This window comes from Coenobita brevimanus, chromosome 33 (genome assembly GCF_032717465.1).
Source record: "Coenobita brevimanus isolate Jiangsu-jjx chromosome 33, ASM3271746v2, whole genome shotgun sequence".
NCBI classification, from domain to species: domain Eukaryota; kingdom Metazoa; phylum Arthropoda; class Malacostraca; order Decapoda; family Coenobitidae; genus Coenobita; species Coenobita brevimanus.
Genome location: NC_136986.1, coordinates 44,672,671 through 44,691,649, shown reverse-complemented (window position 1 = coordinate 44,691,649; position 18,979 = coordinate 44,672,671). Strand labels below are relative to the sequence as shown.

Here is an 18,979-nt window from a genome sequence, read left to right as displayed (position 1 = left end):
GAGTGTGGTAGGTTGTGGTAGTGCTGTACAGGGTGTGGTAGGAACTAGACGTGTGTGGTAGGAACTAGACGTGTGTGGTAGAGCTTGAACAAACTGTAGTAGTACTGGAACAAGTATATTTTGGCGGATTTGACTTAAACTGCTTCCAAAAATGTCCCCCAAACGAGTTGGAATAATTGGTTATGGCCACTTGGGTGAGCATGCGACTACGAACAAAATTATATAACTCGTTTGTTTTTATAATGTGCCTGCATTAATTACGAGAGAGAGAGAGAGAGAGAGAGAGAGAGAGAGAGAGATGGGCTGACTGACAGATAAGTAGACAGATGATAGACTGACTGACTGATTGATAGATAGAGGCATACCAAAATACATACAATGGGAATCAGTGCCCAAGCAGTGACATGCTATGGTGGTTATGGCTGTGTGTATAGGCTACTAAGACCTAGGGAACAGGCTCTCTAAAATACATACAGAATAAAAAGAAAATCCAGTCATTCCACATTCATTCCATGTAAATCAACCTCTCTCTCTCTCTCTCTCTCTCCATTTGTCTGTCTGCCTGTCTATCTATCATCCAGTCTATCTGTCTGCCAGTCTATCTGTACGTCTTTCTATCTGTCCACTTATCTTTACCTCTGTCCACCAATCTTCCTGGTATCTTTCTAGTAGCATTAAAGTCAAACCACCCCATAAGTATACTAGGTCTGTATGCTCTGTGTATCTATGTAACCTCCCTTGCCCTCTTCCTATTCCAGGCCGCTACCTGACTCAAGCTGTACTGGAACATCCCCAACTGGACTTGGCATTCATCTGGAACCGAAATTTACAAGTCCTGGAAACAGAACTGGAAGACAGGTGAGGAGAGGTCTGGACTTTGATTGTTATCCCTGTTGTAACTATCTTCATTCATTTATTTATTTATTCATTTTATTTATAGGAAGGGGAAGGAAGTTAAAGTGAATTTTTAACCCATGTCTATAGTTCTTCCTGTAAAATAAATCCTGGATACATCGAATTTAATTGTAACTGTGAATCTCAGGGCCAGGATTCACGCAATCTTATGAGTACTTCCCTGTTTTAACTATGATCTCTTTATTGCAGGAGAGACAAGAAAATGAATCAGAATCTTCCCATATCTCTTCTTCTTACAAAATCAAACCCTACTTGTCAATGGGGACTGATTATACCATTGTAAATTAGAAGCTTAGCCCTTTCTATCTATCTATTTATTGCCAGATGCCTTAATCCCACAAGGGAGGGCCACAGACAAATCACCTCCATGTCACCCTGTCCCCAGCCATTTCACTGCCCTTCCCCCAACTTACACCCCTCCCTCATATACCTCTGTTCCATCCCTCTACCATTATTATATGTTGACTATGCCTGACCCTACCCAGGTACATCTGCCGCAAGCTTGAGGAGTGCAAACAGTTCTCACCAGATGTCATCGTTGAGGTCGCCCATCCAGTTATCTCCGAGAAGGTCAGTAATAACAGGAGGGGTATACAAGGGAAGGGGGCCTGAGGTTGTAAAATATCCACCTGGGCGTGTGTCTTAACTGGTCATCATTGATCATATCTTCTAGTGATCAGTTGAAATTAAGTTGGTTGAGAGGTCAGAAAGCTGAAATCAGGTCAGGACAGAAATATTCCTTTAAAATCCCTGGCTTACCCATGTATAACAAAGAGTCGTCACCATAATTGTAAAGGTTAAGAGACCGAGAGGTTGATAGAGACAGATATACAGATAAAGAGACAGCTATAAATATGATAAAACCCCATACCTTCACACCATCCCCATTATACAGCAGTGTTACTTGGAGTGGCAGACTACCTGATGGAATTCCCTACAGACAGTCAGGTTGGCAGATACACATAACAGGTTGGCAGATACACATAACCAAATAAACGGATGAAGAAGACGGTTTTTACATACATATAAAGAGACAAACAGAAAGACAAAATAAATATCCATATTTCCACTCTATCCCTCAGTATGAAGCAATGTTACTTGGAGTGGCAGACAAGTTGACAGATACACATAACCAAATAAACGAATAGATAAGATAGTTTTTACACAAATATAAATAGAGAGACCAACAGAAAGACAAAATAAATAACCATACCTCCACTCTTAACCCCCAGTATGGAGCAATGTTACTTGGAGTGGCAGACTACTTTGTGGGGTCTCCTACGGCACTTGCATGTCAACAAACCGAGGATGCCCTGAGATCGGCTGCAATAACGCACGGCCTCTACATACCTGCTGGGGCGTTGTGGGGAGCAGAGGATATTCTCAAGATGGCAGATAGGGGCACACTGAAGGTGAGGGAAAGATTTTTTTTTTTTTTTTTTATCTTTTAACTAAGATAAAAATGAAGAACAAAAGGTGAAAACAAAAGCTACAATTATTGCTTTAACACCAGGCTTGTTATATTTCAAATAAATATCAAAGGCAATAAAATGAACTGAGAGAGAGAGAGAGAGAGATACTTATACTGTAGTCTTACTTATCTCCCATACACAGGGCCTGAAAGTAACAATGACCAAACACCCAAGCTGCTTCAAGTTGGAGGGGCAGCTGCGTACGAGGAATGAAAGTGTTGCAGGTGAGGCGGTGAAGCTGTATGAGGGTCCGGTACGAGGCCTGTGTCCCCTTGCCCCAAACAACGTCAACACGATGGCCGCTGCTGCCATGGCTGCACACAACCTTGGCTTTGATGGCGTCCAGGGCTGTCTCATCTCAGATCCCAAGTGAGTTAGTCTTGTTTCGAATCCCATATGAGTTACCCTTGTCTCAGATCCCTAGCCAGTAAGGAGGTTGACAATGGAGGGTGGGGTCGGGGAGCAGCATAACTAATAGCAAGATGGAGTACAGGGTTGTGTTGGCTCAGATCCCAAGTGAGTTAGGTGGCCAGTGACTGAGAGTGGGGAAGGAGGGAAGAAGACGACACAGACCAGAGATAAGGCAAAGAACTACCGTGGATGAGGCTGTATGAGAGTGCCATGGTTGGTCGAAAGGGAGTTTATTGAGAACAAAGGTATGAGTCTGTGTTGTGATGCAGGTGTACACGACTGGGATGGTTGGTAAAACAGGTAATGTAGAACAAAAATAGTGTATATATGGAAGGGTGTATGAGTGGGATGCCAGGGCATAATAAGAAGGGAGGCAATGTGACTAAATCCCCTCAGTTCACATACAGTATCAGTTTAACCAATTTTTTATAATACTAATAATGACAATAACAATGATTAAGCTGATAATAACGATAACAATAAATTATTCCAGCCTACATGACTGGCACATCGTAGAAGTTGATGTGACGGGCCCACTGGTGGCAGGTCGGACATTCAGTGTAAACACCATCCGCAAGAACCCGGCTGACCCCGGGGCTGTCACTGGATCTGCAACGTATGCATCATTCCTCTCGTCACTGATGCGGGCCGGTGGGAGAGGACCTGGAGTGCATTTCTGTTAGGGATGTTCATCATTCTCTTGTGGCATCAGAGGGTTCTCTTGCACATCTTCCTTACCAATTTATTTCTGCATTTTTCACTGTAATTCACTCTTTGATACAAAGGGACATGCGGAATATGTACACAACGACAGGAAATCTGAAGGTACCATCATAATGCCAAGTAAAAAATAGGTTCAGAAGCCAGTAACATACAGCAGCGTTGCCCAGTTATATCAGTGCCGGCATGTGAAGGTGACAATGTAAGTCAAAGATGCATTCTAAACCACCAAAACTTCCTTCATGCAATCTGTACTATTAACTGGGAAGCTGAAAAAAATTTATATGAGAACAATGCAATGTTAACAGACACTGTTTTGTAGTACATTTGAGACTAAATATCACTTTTCAACGAACATACTCGTGTTGAAGAATTACTGTATGTCCCTCAGATACACAATGTCATGGAAAATAAAGCCACAAGAAAGATGCAAGTTTTTACTAAATATTAAATACCATCTTCGCCACACAAACTCCTGTTTTACTTGCAAGAGAAACTTTACCCAAAGACTAACTGGTTGTTAATTCTTTCAGTCTAACGTAATTGTTTTCATTTTAATCACACCACCACCAGATAATTTTACTCAGCTTGAGAATTTTTGAACTGGAGGAGTCACACGGACACATAATCCACTCCATCCCCAATTGAGTTTTAAAAAATCACTAAATAAGTAAAATCATCTGCTGGTAGAACAAGCAAAATAAAAAAAAAAGGCTTCTTCGCTGTATGGGAGTCAAAACATGAAAATAAAAGTAGAAACTTGTCTCTCTCTGCACTGCTCTACATGTGATTCTCTCTTACCTATGGATCTTGGGCTTTCTTATGAACATTTGTGGCTCCCTGGCACTTCTAACTAGAGAGCTATTTTTCTAACCTGTCAAAGATCCCCAACCCTTTCAATTAGACTGATGGCCAAGAGTAGTCAGATCAAGGACATAGGGGGCTTCCTACCACCTCATCCTCAGCTATTTATTCTGCATTCAACACCTTCACACTATCTTGCATGTTATTTATGCAATGTTACTGATGACAATTAAAAAAACAAAGACACTGAGGAATAATATGGAAAACAAAGGGTTAAGGAAGAGATATTATAAAATTGAAAACCTCTGATGCAGTATGGACACCTGCCTTTAAGAGACCAAGGCCGATGCATGCAAGCAAGTTGGAGCCTAAAGAAATGAACTGAAACTGTGCTATATACAGTGTGGCCTGAAAATACCTGCAGCACTCTACTAGAAACTCCCTGGGCAGTAGCTTATGTCTTGTGGGGATGGTTCTGCCTGCTGGTATGGGTGTTGGTATGGCAGTGGTAGTAAGAAATGAATAAGTAATGGAGGACAGACACTGATAATGCTGACTTAACCATCTCACATAACAAATCGCCCATAGTGAGGTGAGGGTAGAGAAGAAAATATCAATCACTTTGTATACACTGTCCCCCTCACACACAAAACAAACGTAAAAACACCAGATTGTTGAAAAAAAAACCTAAGATCCTACCTAACACTGCATGAATTTGTAGCACATAAATATTTACATATCATTAAAGACTCCACTAAACTACTACAGCAAAAATGTCAAAAAATGGAGACAGCCAATCCGATTTTGCTCCCTCCGTGACGTAGAGACCAGAGGCTCATCATCATCATCATCATCATCATCATTACCATCAACACCATCATCATCATCACCCCCACAGCCTGGTACAATTAAGGGTAAATGACCAGCCTACTTCCCTCGTGGCATTATGTGATGAAAAAGCCTTCAGTCAGCTCTAGGGGATCAAATATATGCAAGACTATCACTCTGAAGGGGGCATTTTAACCACTACACAACCTCAATTTGTTCCCTATGCATAACCAGTAAAATACAAAGCTTAATTTTAAAAGTCTACCTATCTATCTATTGCCAGACGCCTTAATCCCATAAAGGGCGGCCACTAACAAATCACCTCCACGTTGCCCTGTCACCCAGTTAAAAATCCTAGTTTAAAATCAGGTAATGGAAGAGTAGGCATAATTACAGAATTTGTCAAGGTTGCATAATGGCTACTTCTATGACCAAAAGTGTCATATTCAACTTATTGCTATAAACATCATTTACACAGATCATACAGTAAGAGTTGTCACCACTAAAATAATTACAATCATCATCATCGTCATTGTCAGCATCCTCATCATCACTGCCAACATCATTATCACTACAACCACCACATTAATAATAATAATAATAATAATAATAATTTATGTGAAGCTACAGAATGTGGTGAAAGATTTTGGTGTACCAGACAGAGCCAGGATTCCGGGGGTTTGAATGGTGAGTGAATGGAAGCGTAGCCCATTGGGCCATTGGCCTGCGCAAACTTGGGCTGTCTGGACGTTGCTACTCCTCACCCTGCCCTATGATGGTAATGGAGGTCCGGATGATGATGATGATGATAATGATGATTATAATAACATCACCATCATCATCCTGAGACATACTATACTGTCTGTGAATGTATACAATTCCTCTTATAACTCCTCTCTGTTTAAGCCCTCATGCTACAAAACTCCTTCGAAAATCATAACAATTTTTTATGCAGCTCTCTTCCCACATTAAGAGTCTGTCTACAATTAAGTTACACTTCTATAATTTAAGTTACCGTACAATGTTCCCACACATGTTTTTAGTCATCTTAAATAATTCTTTTGTTTTGCGTTATTATCACATAAAAACCTATTTATACTTAAGTTACATTTCTTCGACACAAAGTTTTTTAAAATTCCAATTTAACCCGCCCCATCCCGACGTTTTCTGGGCACTGGTACGCCCCAGTCCCGACATTTTTGGACCTTTTTTTTTTTTTGGCTCAAACATCCGCTTTTGGTGAGAAACATCGAAAATTCATAGAGAAATCGCTCACCTGAGGTTTAAAATACTCGATTTAGATACGAGTACTTCCTTACCTGACGGTTTTCTAACAGGCTGGCACCAAAGAAAATGAGTTCTATGGGAGGGTAACTATTTTATCCACTCATAAACCGTATTTATTTATTTACTTGGTACGAATTTATATGTAGTACAAGAGTATATTGGTTTTCAAACAGTAATATAGGCATTATAAGCATTGTTTCACTCACTAACTCATCACCATTCATGACCTTTTTTTCCCACATTACCTGATCATCATTTTTGACTGTTTCTTCCTCTAATGCTGTGTAAACTTCGTCCTCCACATTGTCATCAATTGGGGAATCACTCTGGCCCTGAATGTCTTTATTGGCCAGGTCACTGGTAACAGGTGAATTGCTGAGACAATGGCGTGCAGGGGGGGGGGAGAGGTTATCCGGTGTAAGGCATTGTCCCTGCTTGGCATCTTGTAGAGGAATAGAGGAAGGTGTCCCGTGTATACGTGCCAAAAATCACTTGCGAAATCACTCGCGAAAATTGAAAATTGTGCAAATTAGGGACCTTGCAATGTTGCCGCGTTAATTCACGTCGCCGGGACATGAGTGCACATCATGTGCGGACGTTAATTCACGTCGCCGGGACAGCGCGGGTTAAGTTGCAGTTTTCCCACATAAAGCTGCAGTCATTTAAAGTTGCAATAATCAGTTGCAGTTGTTAAAGTCACAAAATTATAAAGTTGCAGCCATATTATACTTTCGTTTCTATTCAATTTGCAACAAAAATTGTGTACACACTTCTCACCCTATGTTCCAACAGCCTTTCACACCTACATCTGTGCATGATGATGAAGTACCCAGTGCTGATTTGACGGGTCACTACTCCAGACAGAAAATGGCATTCCTTTTCCCTTAGGATCGTCTGCACCTCAGACCCAAAAGAACAGAGCTTGATTGTAGACTGTGCCAGAGTGGGATGCCTTCAAGTGGTGGCACTGATAGAACTAGGGGGCTTAACTACAGTATATGATTAAACAAACATCTCTCAGTTACTTCTCTATCTGACTGCAGGAGAGAAACTTAAGCCTGCAGTTCACTGGGTCCATATTCAGCTCAACGAAAACCAGTAGCCAGGACATCTCTTTCTATCCTGCTACCTCCTGCCATTTTTTTATCACTTCTGGAGAAATTTTTAGTTGGGAGGGGATTCATGATGGCTGTATCTTACCCCTCCAGCTGAATACGTTTCTCCTGACGTGAACAGAATTATCTACAAATATGTGACTTGAAGGGGTCAGGAATTTGTCCCAACCAAGTGAGGAAAATTATCTCAAACTAAAGGTGTTATGAATGTCAAGTCCAATCCCTCCAGATCGAAAAAGTCTGTATATATATTAATAAAACGCTTTTGAGATACCAGAAGCAAGAATACAAAATACATCACTGGCAAGTTCATAGTACAGTCATGTATTAAAACTATCAATATAACAACTACATTACACTGTGCCACAAATCCCTCCCTCCAACCCACTATGGCCAACTTATTGGTTTTCTGTTAAGCTTCTTTTTGGGAGCATCATTTGTTTTCTGAAAAAAATGAGATAAAAATAAATCAATCAATAAAGTAATTCAGAAATATGACAACATTTCCATGACTCCTAACATTTCAGAGAAAATCATATGACACTTAGTTTTCCTGCCATATTAAAATGAAAAAAAGATGCCATTAGAGCTGTTATTATTGCAAAGAAGAAAAATACTCTCTGACTCACACCATACCACACCACAACACCCCCATACATCACAACACCACTAATGTCCTTAACACGGCACACAACGCCACAAATACTTCTCCACACACCACAACAATACCACACGCATCCCTCACCACAACACACATGAACACATCAACACCAAACCACACCTTGCACATCACACAACACCACAACTATCTTCTGACACACCACACAGCAACACCACAATACCACAATCATCCTCACACACCACACAACACCATCACTGCTCTCCACATACCACATAACATCCCTACTGACATATCAATAGCCAAAAGCCTTAAATTTCGCAGGGCTGGCCACAAACAAATCACCTCTATGTTATCCTGTTCACCATCTGGCTGTCATTCCTCCAATCCATACCAACCTCATTCATATACCTCTCCACCCCATCCTCAGTCTCCTCCTCCACCTCACTCACATACACAACATCATCATCAACATCCACACACTCACCAAGTCTGGAGTCTTCCCATCTTGGTGAACTTTTAATTTTTTGGTGGCTGGATCAGATGGCGAATCACCCTTTCTCTTTTCCTGGCCATTGGTGATATCCGTATGTAACTTCTTAGCATTTTTGTCAACTGCATTGTTGCCTTCCTCGGAACTGCGTCGCTTGATCACAAAGTCGAGGCCAGTGCCGGAAGTCTTCTTCGTTCCGCCGAGTTTGATGGTCTTGCGCTTGTGGTCAATGCACGAGGGTGGCGGCTTCAGTCTCTCACCACCATCCCCACCAGTCTCAACTGATGGCTTAGTTGTGGAGGAGGACAGTAGGGAAGAAGGCTTACCCTTTGATTCAACTACCATTCTGGAAAAGAAAAAATATATATATCATCATCATCATCATCATCCAGACCTCCTTTCCCACCCCATGTGGGGTGAGGTAGGGTCCTGAGCCAAGAAAATTAATAGAATGAGCTCCTAGCCAATCCTTGCTTAACTGATATACTGGTACACACACACACACAGAATGTATAAACAGATAGACAGATAGATAAACAGATAGATATAGATACCGGTATATATACCGTATATACATATGTACATATACACAGTATGTGTGTGTGTGTAATTTACTGCAGATTTACTATGAAAAAAAAAATAAAGTGTAAAGCTGTCATAAACACAAGTATATTAAAGCTTACCACATCCATTTGATCTAGACCCATGCAGTTTACTTTAATACATACTGTCCTCGTATCTTGACCACTAGTAAAGAACTACAGGTTCCCTAATGTACTATGGCAGCAACCCCCATAACGGCATGCGAACGGGACACCACAAGCGTAGCTCATTTCCTGTGTATCACAATTAGGTAAATACACACACACACACACACACACACACACACACACACACACACATACAAAATTCTCTTCAGTTCCCATGCATGAGTTAACTGGAACCACCCGCCTTTCATGTACAGAACTGGTCAGCTCTGGCACTATCTTCCTCTGTCTAACCTTCCCTTTATTAATACCTACCAATCTTTTACCAACAATGTGTCTTGGCAACCTGGGATATACAATCTTGAAATTACCTAGTTTTTTAATTAAAATATCATTACAGGGGACATTTTGGAAACTCTCAGCCCTGGTTCTTTCTCCTTTTCAGTAAAAAAAATAAAAAATAAAAATAAAATAAAACAAAATATCCTAAACTACTGACATTTTTTTCCAGACACAGAACTAACTTCTTCCAGCTACTGTCATCAATTTTCCGCTCCCTCCTCTCCCGCATCCTCTTGAGAATCTTGCCACGCCGGTTGTCTCGTAACTCACGCTGGTACTTGGGGCTCACATGTTTGTAGAAAAGCCCTATAATTCCCTCTCGGTCCACTTTGTCTAGGGTTGTAGCTCCCATCCCTTTCTGTGAGCAAATTATCGTATAAAACACAAGCTATAATGAAAGTCAGGCATTTTAAGTGCCATTAAGTTACTCCAATAATAACTTTAGACATAAATTAAGGAAACTATCCAAAGATAACAAAGAATAACATGAAAGTTACATTCTCAGGTGTCTGCCTTGCAACAGGTCTTCTTTACATGCAACACTGCCATTAAAATCTACACACGTATCAATATCACCAGTTTTAACAATCGGCAGTGTTATAAATTATAGCACAAACCGCCATGTGGAATATACTGTTTTGTGTCAGTATTGAAACGAAATTTATCATGTCACCGTGGACGATGTGTTAAAAATGTATCTATAACTGGAGACCTAAGTGGTATGGTGGCGCCTTTACTGTTCTTACGTTATCAGAGGCAGTCATCAACTTACCTCTCTCAGAATTTCCATCATCATTTGAACAGGTAGAATTTCCGGCTGTAAATAACTAATAGGTGTCTCCTCCTGTTCGGGGGTCTCTTCTTTTAGCGTTATTTGTCTTCTCCCACGCTGAGCCATGTTTGCTGGGATGTTATTGTTTACAACTGTTGAGGGATAACAAATGTAGTGGTAGGTAACTTTTACTGTTTTCGGGAATTCAATCCAGTCTTGTTTTCTGCAAGTATAGACATCTTTAATATTACCTTATGATATAAATTACTGGTGTGTAATATAATTATAATAATGAAATTAGCACATTTGCTGACCGTATACCTGCGTCGGGCTGGCCACACCCCCCTTTCAATGGTTGGGTGGTAGCGAGGCTCTTTCCTACGTGATAGGGCATGGTATAAAATGATGTACTGGCCTTTAATCAAATGTTCCTATGAAGGTTCTCAATCAGTTTTCTACACACCCCAGCTGATAGTCTTCCACAACGATACTAAGCGACAGAGCTCAAAATATAACCTCTTTGGCAGAAATAAAAGCCTCATCAGCACAAAAGACCGCTATGATCTCACTCCTTAACAGATAGCTGAGAGTTTGTCATCCAACAACATGATATTTTTATGCCCCATCAGGAGTGTAAGGGGCCCAGGGCTAGGCCACTTAGCCTGACATTAAAGGAAAGGGTAACCAGCCTCACTTACGCCTGAGTTTGCATTATGTGAAAAATAAACCCCAACCAATCATTGCAGACTGCATCTCATTTCTCTCCAACCTGTCCCTCTAATAAATCCTCCTGCTTCTCCACTTCCACCAACTGCTCACCCTAACATGTTTGGCAGTACAGTAGCTTATCCTAAGGGGTCCTCTGTGCTTTATCAGTTGTGAATCTCATTTCCACTGGTGTGGATGGTACCATGGGAATGAAGTTTAATTATTTGGCCCCGTAAATGGTCATGTCTTTCTCCTTAGGATTTCAGCTCCAAAAGTGAACAATGAGTCTGTCACCCACATCACTGGAAATGCTGTTAATTATATCTCCCTCTACCACATTTTTTCTTTTCTTTCTTTCTGGACCCCACCTTACTCACTCCTTCGCTGGGAAATAGATGTCAGGATGATGATGACGATGATGACAATGATGATGACGTCTTGGCATATTAAGTAACCCTGCACTGAGGAATTAATGCAATAGACAGATGGTTTTTCTGACATTTTATATAAGATTATACATAGAATATACAGAGGAAAGACAGAAATATAAAGAAAACTTATACAACTAATACACCATCATGAAAAAACCAAAGTGAACATTGTTACTTGTTTATTACTGAATTGCCCAGCTTCATGTAGAATAAAAACATAAGGCACAGAGAAAAGCAAGGGTGAACTAGCCAAAATAAAAATGAAAGAATTCTGTGTAATTAAAGAAAAATGTCAAATGAAGTTTATGTAATTAAAGACCATGACTTTTGGCCCATTTAAGATTCAAAGTAGATTCTCATTAAGGCAAAACCAAAGTAACCAAACAATTCCTTGAAAAATAATCTAACCACATAAACAAATTGCATTTTCACTTGTGTGGTGACTTCTCCCTTGCTTTTCTCAGTGTCTCAACATCTCAAAATGACCTATATCCAAATGATACTTTGTGATGTGGAGCTGACAGACAAAATAAGGGCCATAATTTAGGTAGTGTAGGAGGCAGCATACCACTCTTCCACATTACACCTTACCATCCTCTTGTATGCTATTTAGTTTTAACCCCGTGAACCTGGGGATGTCCTTTAATTTTATTCCCATCTCATGACGATTTAATTCATCTTAGGACTTTTCAAACTGGAGGCCGGGTACTGAGCTAATAAACCCCTTCAGTACAAGAAGCCTTTCTTTCTTAAGGCGAATGAAATCGTCTGGGCCTGGCAGGAGTAAACTAAACACGATATGATGAATTGGACTCAGAGTTACTATTGAAATATTGTAGTTCACATCAATAACATATAAGAGGATACTGAGGTGTACTGAGCAGCAGAACAATTACTATGGCAGAAATGTTAAAAAATACTTCAGACCCACTTTGTATACAACTCTGCACTCTCTAAAGCAATGGGAATTTCTGAAAGCTGATGGTGTGGTGTGGGCGTGTGTGTGTGTGTGTGGGTGTGTGTGTGTGTGTGTGTGTGTGTGTGTGTCCGTCAGTCTTTGTGTATCCATGCAGAAAATGTGTTGCATTTGTACAACTTTGATAATAATCACTCAGCTCTGACATACATCATGTCTGCTAACAATCCCCTAACACTGCATACTGTTTCTTTATTTCTCCTTCCTCCCAGGCTGTCAGAGGGTATCTTTCATTTTCATACTGTTATCACAATATTTTTCATGTAAGACATTCACTCTCCAATTCTCTATGTATTAATTTGATGTTTCACCTCAATGATTTCCATCACCACAGCCGGCAGCAAAATGTCAGTAGTTCGTATGGCAGTAGCTTCCACTCAAGGTACAGTATTTAATAGCATTACCTACACTTCTCATGGGGCAATGTAGGATTGGATGATGGATGGATGGATTACCCTATGCTGGTACAAAATAGTCAGGCACTTGAATCTCACTAGTTACTGGTTGGATCTCAGCTAATATATGTAAAAAGACATTGTGCATTCAGCAATAACACGTCATTTCATGAGCCTTTATAAATGAAACAAAATGAAAAATGTGATTCATTCACTTGAACTTAACTTGTAATTCAATTAAAAACTTAATTAACTTATGTTATGGGGACAAATTTATTCCAGTTTGCATTAGAAAAGGCTAATTATGGATAAAATAAAAACTTCTACATGAAAATACCAATCAATGCCAATACATTAACCTGATATGAATTAACCATTAAGCTGCAGGTGTTGATGGATATATTCAGTTCTTGGCTGGAAGTGTAGACCTGTCCAAGTCATCAAAGTAGGGGTGAAGAAGTGCTTCCTTGGCTATGACTCTTTTGCTGGGGTCATAAATCAAGGTTTTCTGAAACAGGAGGCAGTAACTCATCATCCCGACCTCACTTGATTTTATGCAGGTGATTGAGTCACAGGAGTCCATAGGTAAATACCATCTCCATTACACCTCTCATGGTGCAGACAACTCAAGTACTCTATTCCAACTAATGAGGCAATTTTTATTCGACTGAAAGTGAGTCACAGTAGCATGAGCGTGTTAAGGATGACTTATATTACAAATAACTTGTCCGTTCCTCTTAACCTGGCCTAAACTTTTCTCCTTTTGCAGCTAATAACATGCAGATCAGTGGCAGAATGAAGACAATACTGTGGCTCTACATCCTTTTCATAGTGACTAGCAGCATATTCTACTGCTAATCTATTGCTACAACTTAACTTTCAAGATTGAATGAAGGCAATTTTAGGCCAAGTGAAAAGATTACAGTCCATCATATGTCAGGCACTTACAGAGAGAAGATCGAGGCCTTCGGGGTCCATCTGTTTGACCGAGTTACCAAGGTTGTACTCAGTCCATTTAGGGAAGTTAGCCTTGTAATCCTGCAGCTGTGTCACTCCAGGCCAGTTCTCCTCTGTGGGAGTTGTCAGGATCCTGCCAAAACAAGGGAGAAACATCATTATCACCATCATCATCCTGACCTCATCTTCTCATATACTGTAGATAAATGACAACCCTACTTATAGTCACTTCTAAGATGAATTCAATCACTAACAGCAACAATAATGAAAAATGCACCACCAGCCTGAAAGGTTTAACTAAGGACTAACTCTTACCTAAATATTCTGAACAGCTGATCGATCTCGGAGTCGCCATGGAAGAGTGGTCGCTTTGTAATCATCTCGGCAAATATGCAGCCCAGGGACCACATGTCAACAGGGCACGAGTAGCGGTTGGAACCAAGGAGAACCTCGGGGGCGCGGTACCACAGGGTCACCACCTGATAGTTACATTGGTTGTCAGTTATACATTGATTATTCTAACCTGGAAAACATTAACTCCTTTTGGCTAAGATGATGGTCATGTGGTAAGATAAGTGGGTCAGTTTGACTACTACCAGTAACCAAGGAGACTCATTCCTGACTCACCACAGAGGCTCATCAAACTCAATACAACAACGACTCGGTATTAAAGTTGTCATAGTGGTCCAGTTCTATCAAATGAATGCCTGACTAATCATCATCCTGACCTCTTTTTCCCACCTAAGGATGGGGTGGTCAGGTTCAGAAGGTATAGGAAGAGAAAGAGCATTACGTGTCATGTGCCCTGTACACAATTTCTCCAACCTATCAGCATTCCCATCCTATCATTTACCAAATCCATCCATCTTCTTGCTAGCCTACCATGCCTCACCCTAGCAAAGGATGACATTAATTAAAAAGGTGAAAAAGACCAGCGTACTGCAAGGGTTAAACCTAAACAATACTTTACCTCATGGGTGTACACTCTGACTGGGATGCCAAAGGCCCTGGCTAACCCAAAGTCGGCGATCTTGATAACACCCTGTTCGTTGATGAGGAGATTCTGTGGCTTGAGGTCTCGGTGCAGCACTCGGCGCTGGTGACAAAACAGGATGCCTTGGAACAGCTGTGGGTACAATGGTAAACAGATTAGCTTCTAAATGATATGTTTTTAAAAACATTTCTCTCTCCAGACATTACTTAACTCAGAATTAATTTCTTAGTGAATGGGTTATAATCACCCAGAACTGTTGTATCACCCTACGATGGGGTGAGATAAGGTCCTGAGAGCCAGTCAAAAATTAACAGGAGAAACTAACCAGCCTACCAAATTGAATAAGTTCATGAAGGCAGTACAGGTAGCCTATCTATAATTTAACCTCCCTTCTGTCTCACATAAACTGAACATTGTATTATTAAGGTGCACAATGGTCAAAATATTAAAAACCTTAATGTAAGGACAACTTTTGCAGTTCATTTGTACTTGATCCAGATAATATGATTCAGTTTGGAGTGTAACTATTAGATGGATCCAATTTTATTTAGCATTATAGAGCCTTACTGGACTTGAACAGATTTAATATAGGCTTTATTTACAGCAAGAGATGCCTCACTGTCGACGTCCACAACTATATGCCACTTGCTTGAAGGTGTTAAAGAAGAATCAACATCCACAGCCACTAACCTGGTAAATATAAGACTTAACCAGCTTCTTGTCTAGATATTTGCCAGCCTCAAACGAATCCATGTATTTCTTCAGGTCCATGTTCAGGAATTCAAAAACCAGGAACAGCTTATTCTCTTCCATCAGCACATCCTCCAGCCTGTAACATTTAAACTTGGGTAATAGTCATATCTCTGTTTATGTTGTCTCACTGTCCCCTTCTCTGTCTGCCTCTCCCCCTCTCTGTCTGACTGCCTGCCTCTCTTCCCCCCTCTCTCTGTCTGTCTGACTGCTTCTCTCTTTCCCCCTCTCTGTCTGTCTACCTCTCTCTCTCTCTCCACCTCTCTGTCTGTCTGCCTCTCTCACCCCCCTCCTCTCTCTCTCTCTCCCCGTCTCTAGTAAAACACACATTATGTAAAAGACAGAGCGTTTAAGATATGAACACAAAAATGCCAATAGCTGCAAATAGTCCTGCTAAATTAAACTGGTAAGTGTACAAAACAGTAAAAAAAGCTGGTCACATAATACCCCTTGCAAGACATATGTGCCCAAAACGCGGCCAGCAAGATACAGTATATTTAAGGGTAGAAGGAGCATTGTGGTGTGGATGTGACAGAAAGTGTTAGGAGAAGTACACAGGTGGTTTGGCCATGTGGAGAGGATGGAAAGTGGGAGACTAATGAGGAGAGTGAGTGAGGTGGAAGGGGAGACTGAGAATGAGATGGAGGGATGGAGTGGAGAGGTATATGAAAGAGGGATGTGAGCTGGAGGGAGGGCTGCAAAATGGCAGGGGACAGGGAGACATGTAGGCAATTTGTTTGTGGCCACCCCTTACAGGATTAAGGTACGGTATCTGGCTATGGATAGATAGATAGATAAATGTCTTGCCTACCTACTCTGATAGCATTATACGATCAGCAAATCTCATGTTACTTCTTGGGAATGGAACCCTATGCAAGGCTCTTTCTGACCACTAGACAAACATCACATATCATCATTATCTTAACTTCATATTCCATTACAGTTACTGCATGTTTAGTCATTCATTCATTCATTCATTCATTGCCAGACGCCATGTATCCCAAACAAGGTGACCAAGGGCTTAGAGTTAATTGTTTTACAGGGAGGGGCACTAATCCTCCACCAACCCCACTTGACACGTAGGGAGACAGTAAAAAGTGAAAAAAGGCAGATGGATGGATAAAACATAAGATGCAAGGAAGAAGAAAGCATGGAGCGGGGTGAGCGAAAGGAGAAGGCGTGAGAAGGATGAGAATTTTAGCAGGAAGGGAAGGACAAGGAATTCGGAGAAGGAAGAAAAGAAGTGAGATGAGACTAACGAAAGGAAGAATAGGCAGGAATTGAGGAGGGGAGAAAAGAAATCAGCGTCTACTAACAACACGATATTAGGATGCTGGAGTTCCTTAAGCAGCGATATCTCCCTAATGGCAGTGGATGGGACCCCCTCCTCCTCGTTCTCCAGCCGAATCTTCTTCATGGCCACGAACTTCCCTGTCTTGCGGTTCTTGGCTTTGTACACCACACCGTATGTTCCCTCACCCAGCTTCTCAATTCGCATGTAGTCCTCCATCGTGCTGTTGAGGTGAAAGAAGGGTAAGATGAAAATAACATGAACAAAAGAAGGGTAAGATTAAATTAACATGAACAAAAAAGGTAAATAACATGAACAAATGAAGGGTAAGATAAAACTAACATGAACAAATGAAGGGTAAGATAAAAGTGACATGAACAAATGAAGGGTAAGATAAAAGTGACATGAACAATCAATAACAATAATACAGTCTCTCATCCAGCTTCTTAGTTCTCATAAACAGCTCCAATCTGCTGTCAGAGGCAAAGGACATGTTAGTATTATACACTGAAACATTAATCATCAAATTATAAGTACATTAATGGTTAAATGAACTGATAACATGGCTTATCCTATTTTAAGTTACCAGGCTCCAGTATCTTACCAGTAGTACTATATATATACCAGTAAGTGTACAAGGGTTAACCTCCACCTACTGCTGCTAACTGCTTGCCCCAATACCATCACATTAAGCCACGTTATTTTACCTTACAGGATCAATTTAATATGTTCGTTAAATAATTACATGGTCTCATGCTGCTGTTGTTTCCTCTGGATGGATGCTGGAGAAATCTTTGGCATGAGGGCACACCTATACGGGTACTTAGACGTGTACCGCTGCAGTGTGCGCCTATACACTGTACTGGGTGTTTTATTGCCCACTGGATTTACTGCCCATAAATACGCTGCTACGCGATCTCCAGGATACCACGGTGGGTCCACTGACAGGTTACGCATGGACTTTGTAACACTATTATCCCCCGGTGGATGTAATGCCTGAATATCCAGTGACGTGGGGGTACTTGTATACCCTGGCGGCTCCATTGCCTGGTTAGGTGAACCGTCCTGCCTATCCCCTGAAGGGAGGCTGGGGAACAACTTACGCCAGCACCTTCTCCTGTACCTCCGCTCCATGTTCTCTTCATCCAACCGGGATCCGATATAGACTGAGGGTATGTAACTTTTCAAAGGTCCCCTATAATTCTTTTCTTTTTTTTAAATAATAATCTGTCGCTTACAATTATGTTGCTGTTATTTTTCCTATCTTCTCCCTTGATGCTTTGTCTGTTACTTCGGTCCTTTCAGCTTCCTCGATTATTTTCCAAAGTCAAAATAATGCACTTCAGCCTGCACCAATGCCAATCAAAATTATATCAGAACTAATAAAAATGGTTCACCTGATGACCTTAGGAAGTTCAACTCCAAATAGAATAAAAGTATAAAGGACGTACAATGAGGTGAGAATGAAGACAGGAACACATGCACTGACAGGCCTATTACCCATCAATGAGCGACTCATTAACAAGCTTTACATCACAGCCTCATCACCATGTTGCTTATATCTATTATATTAGTTTCGACTATAAGCCAGGAATAAGAATAATAGATAAATATGACATAAGACTTCACCTACCTTGCCGGGAGGTTCGAATAGTGCTGCTTGAGTTCAGGGGTACAAACTGGCCAATCACAGACCTTCATTATTTATTTTCATAGTTTGTAGACTAATACCAAATACTAACCATCGTTTATATAGGCATTATTTTTCTATTCCGAGATTTATCATTAAGGCACACAAGAAATGCTATTAGTTGGTCTTGTGGTAACTTTTCTGACTCTCCAATGTCAACATATATTGATGAACATGAGTTTTTAGAGTTTATTATTAGGAATCGACTTCAATATTTTCAACATTTTAAACATTTTGTTATATTTTGCTACAAATAAAAAATTAATTCATATGGAAATCAGACGAGTCTGATGACGTCACGA

General features: G+C 40.7%; 3 protein-coding genes across 3 annotated transcripts; 1 reads left to right on the top strand and 2 right to left on the bottom strand.

Annotated features, from left to right (window-relative positions):
- The first annotated feature begins 151 nt into the window (after nt 1–151).
- On the top strand, nt 152–3,803 carry LOC145395771 (aspartate dehydrogenase domain-containing protein-like). Its single transcript, XM_080269311.1, has 6 exons — nt 152–194; nt 759–858; nt 1,401–1,485; nt 2,148–2,327; nt 2,530–2,756; nt 3,292–3,803. The coding sequence occupies exons 1-6, from the start codon at nt 152–154 to the stop codon at nt 3,479–3,481; spliced, it is 825 nt and encodes a 274-aa protein (XP_080125437.1). The 3' UTR covers nt 3,482–3,803.
- A 4,062-nt stretch (nt 3,804–7,865) lies between these two features.
- On the bottom strand, nt 7,866–10,611 carry LOC145395770 (tRNA-splicing ligase complex subunit ASW-like). Its single transcript, XM_080269310.1, has 4 exons — nt 10,486–10,611; nt 9,896–10,071; nt 8,659–9,010; nt 7,866–7,996 (listed from the first exon to the last, which is right to left on the bottom strand). The coding sequence occupies exons 1-4, from the start codon at nt 10,609–10,611 to the stop codon at nt 7,940–7,942; spliced, it is 711 nt and encodes a 236-aa protein (XP_080125436.1). The 3' UTR covers nt 7,866–7,939.
- Nucleotides 10,612–13,398: 2,787 nt separating this feature from the next.
- Nucleotides 13,399–18,643, bottom strand: Cdk1 (Cyclin-dependent kinase 1). The gene is made up of 7 exons (XM_080269309.1): nt 18,621–18,643; nt 17,013–17,210; nt 15,637–15,775; nt 14,923–15,078; nt 14,268–14,431; nt 13,944–14,085; nt 13,399–13,503 (listed from the first exon to the last, which is right to left on the bottom strand). Exons 2-7 carry the CDS (start codon nt 17,204–17,206, stop codon nt 13,399–13,401), a joined length of 900 nt encoding a protein of 299 aa, XP_080125435.1. The 5' UTR covers nt 17,207–17,210; nt 18,621–18,643.
- Between the last annotated feature and the right edge of the window lie 336 nt (nt 18,644–18,979).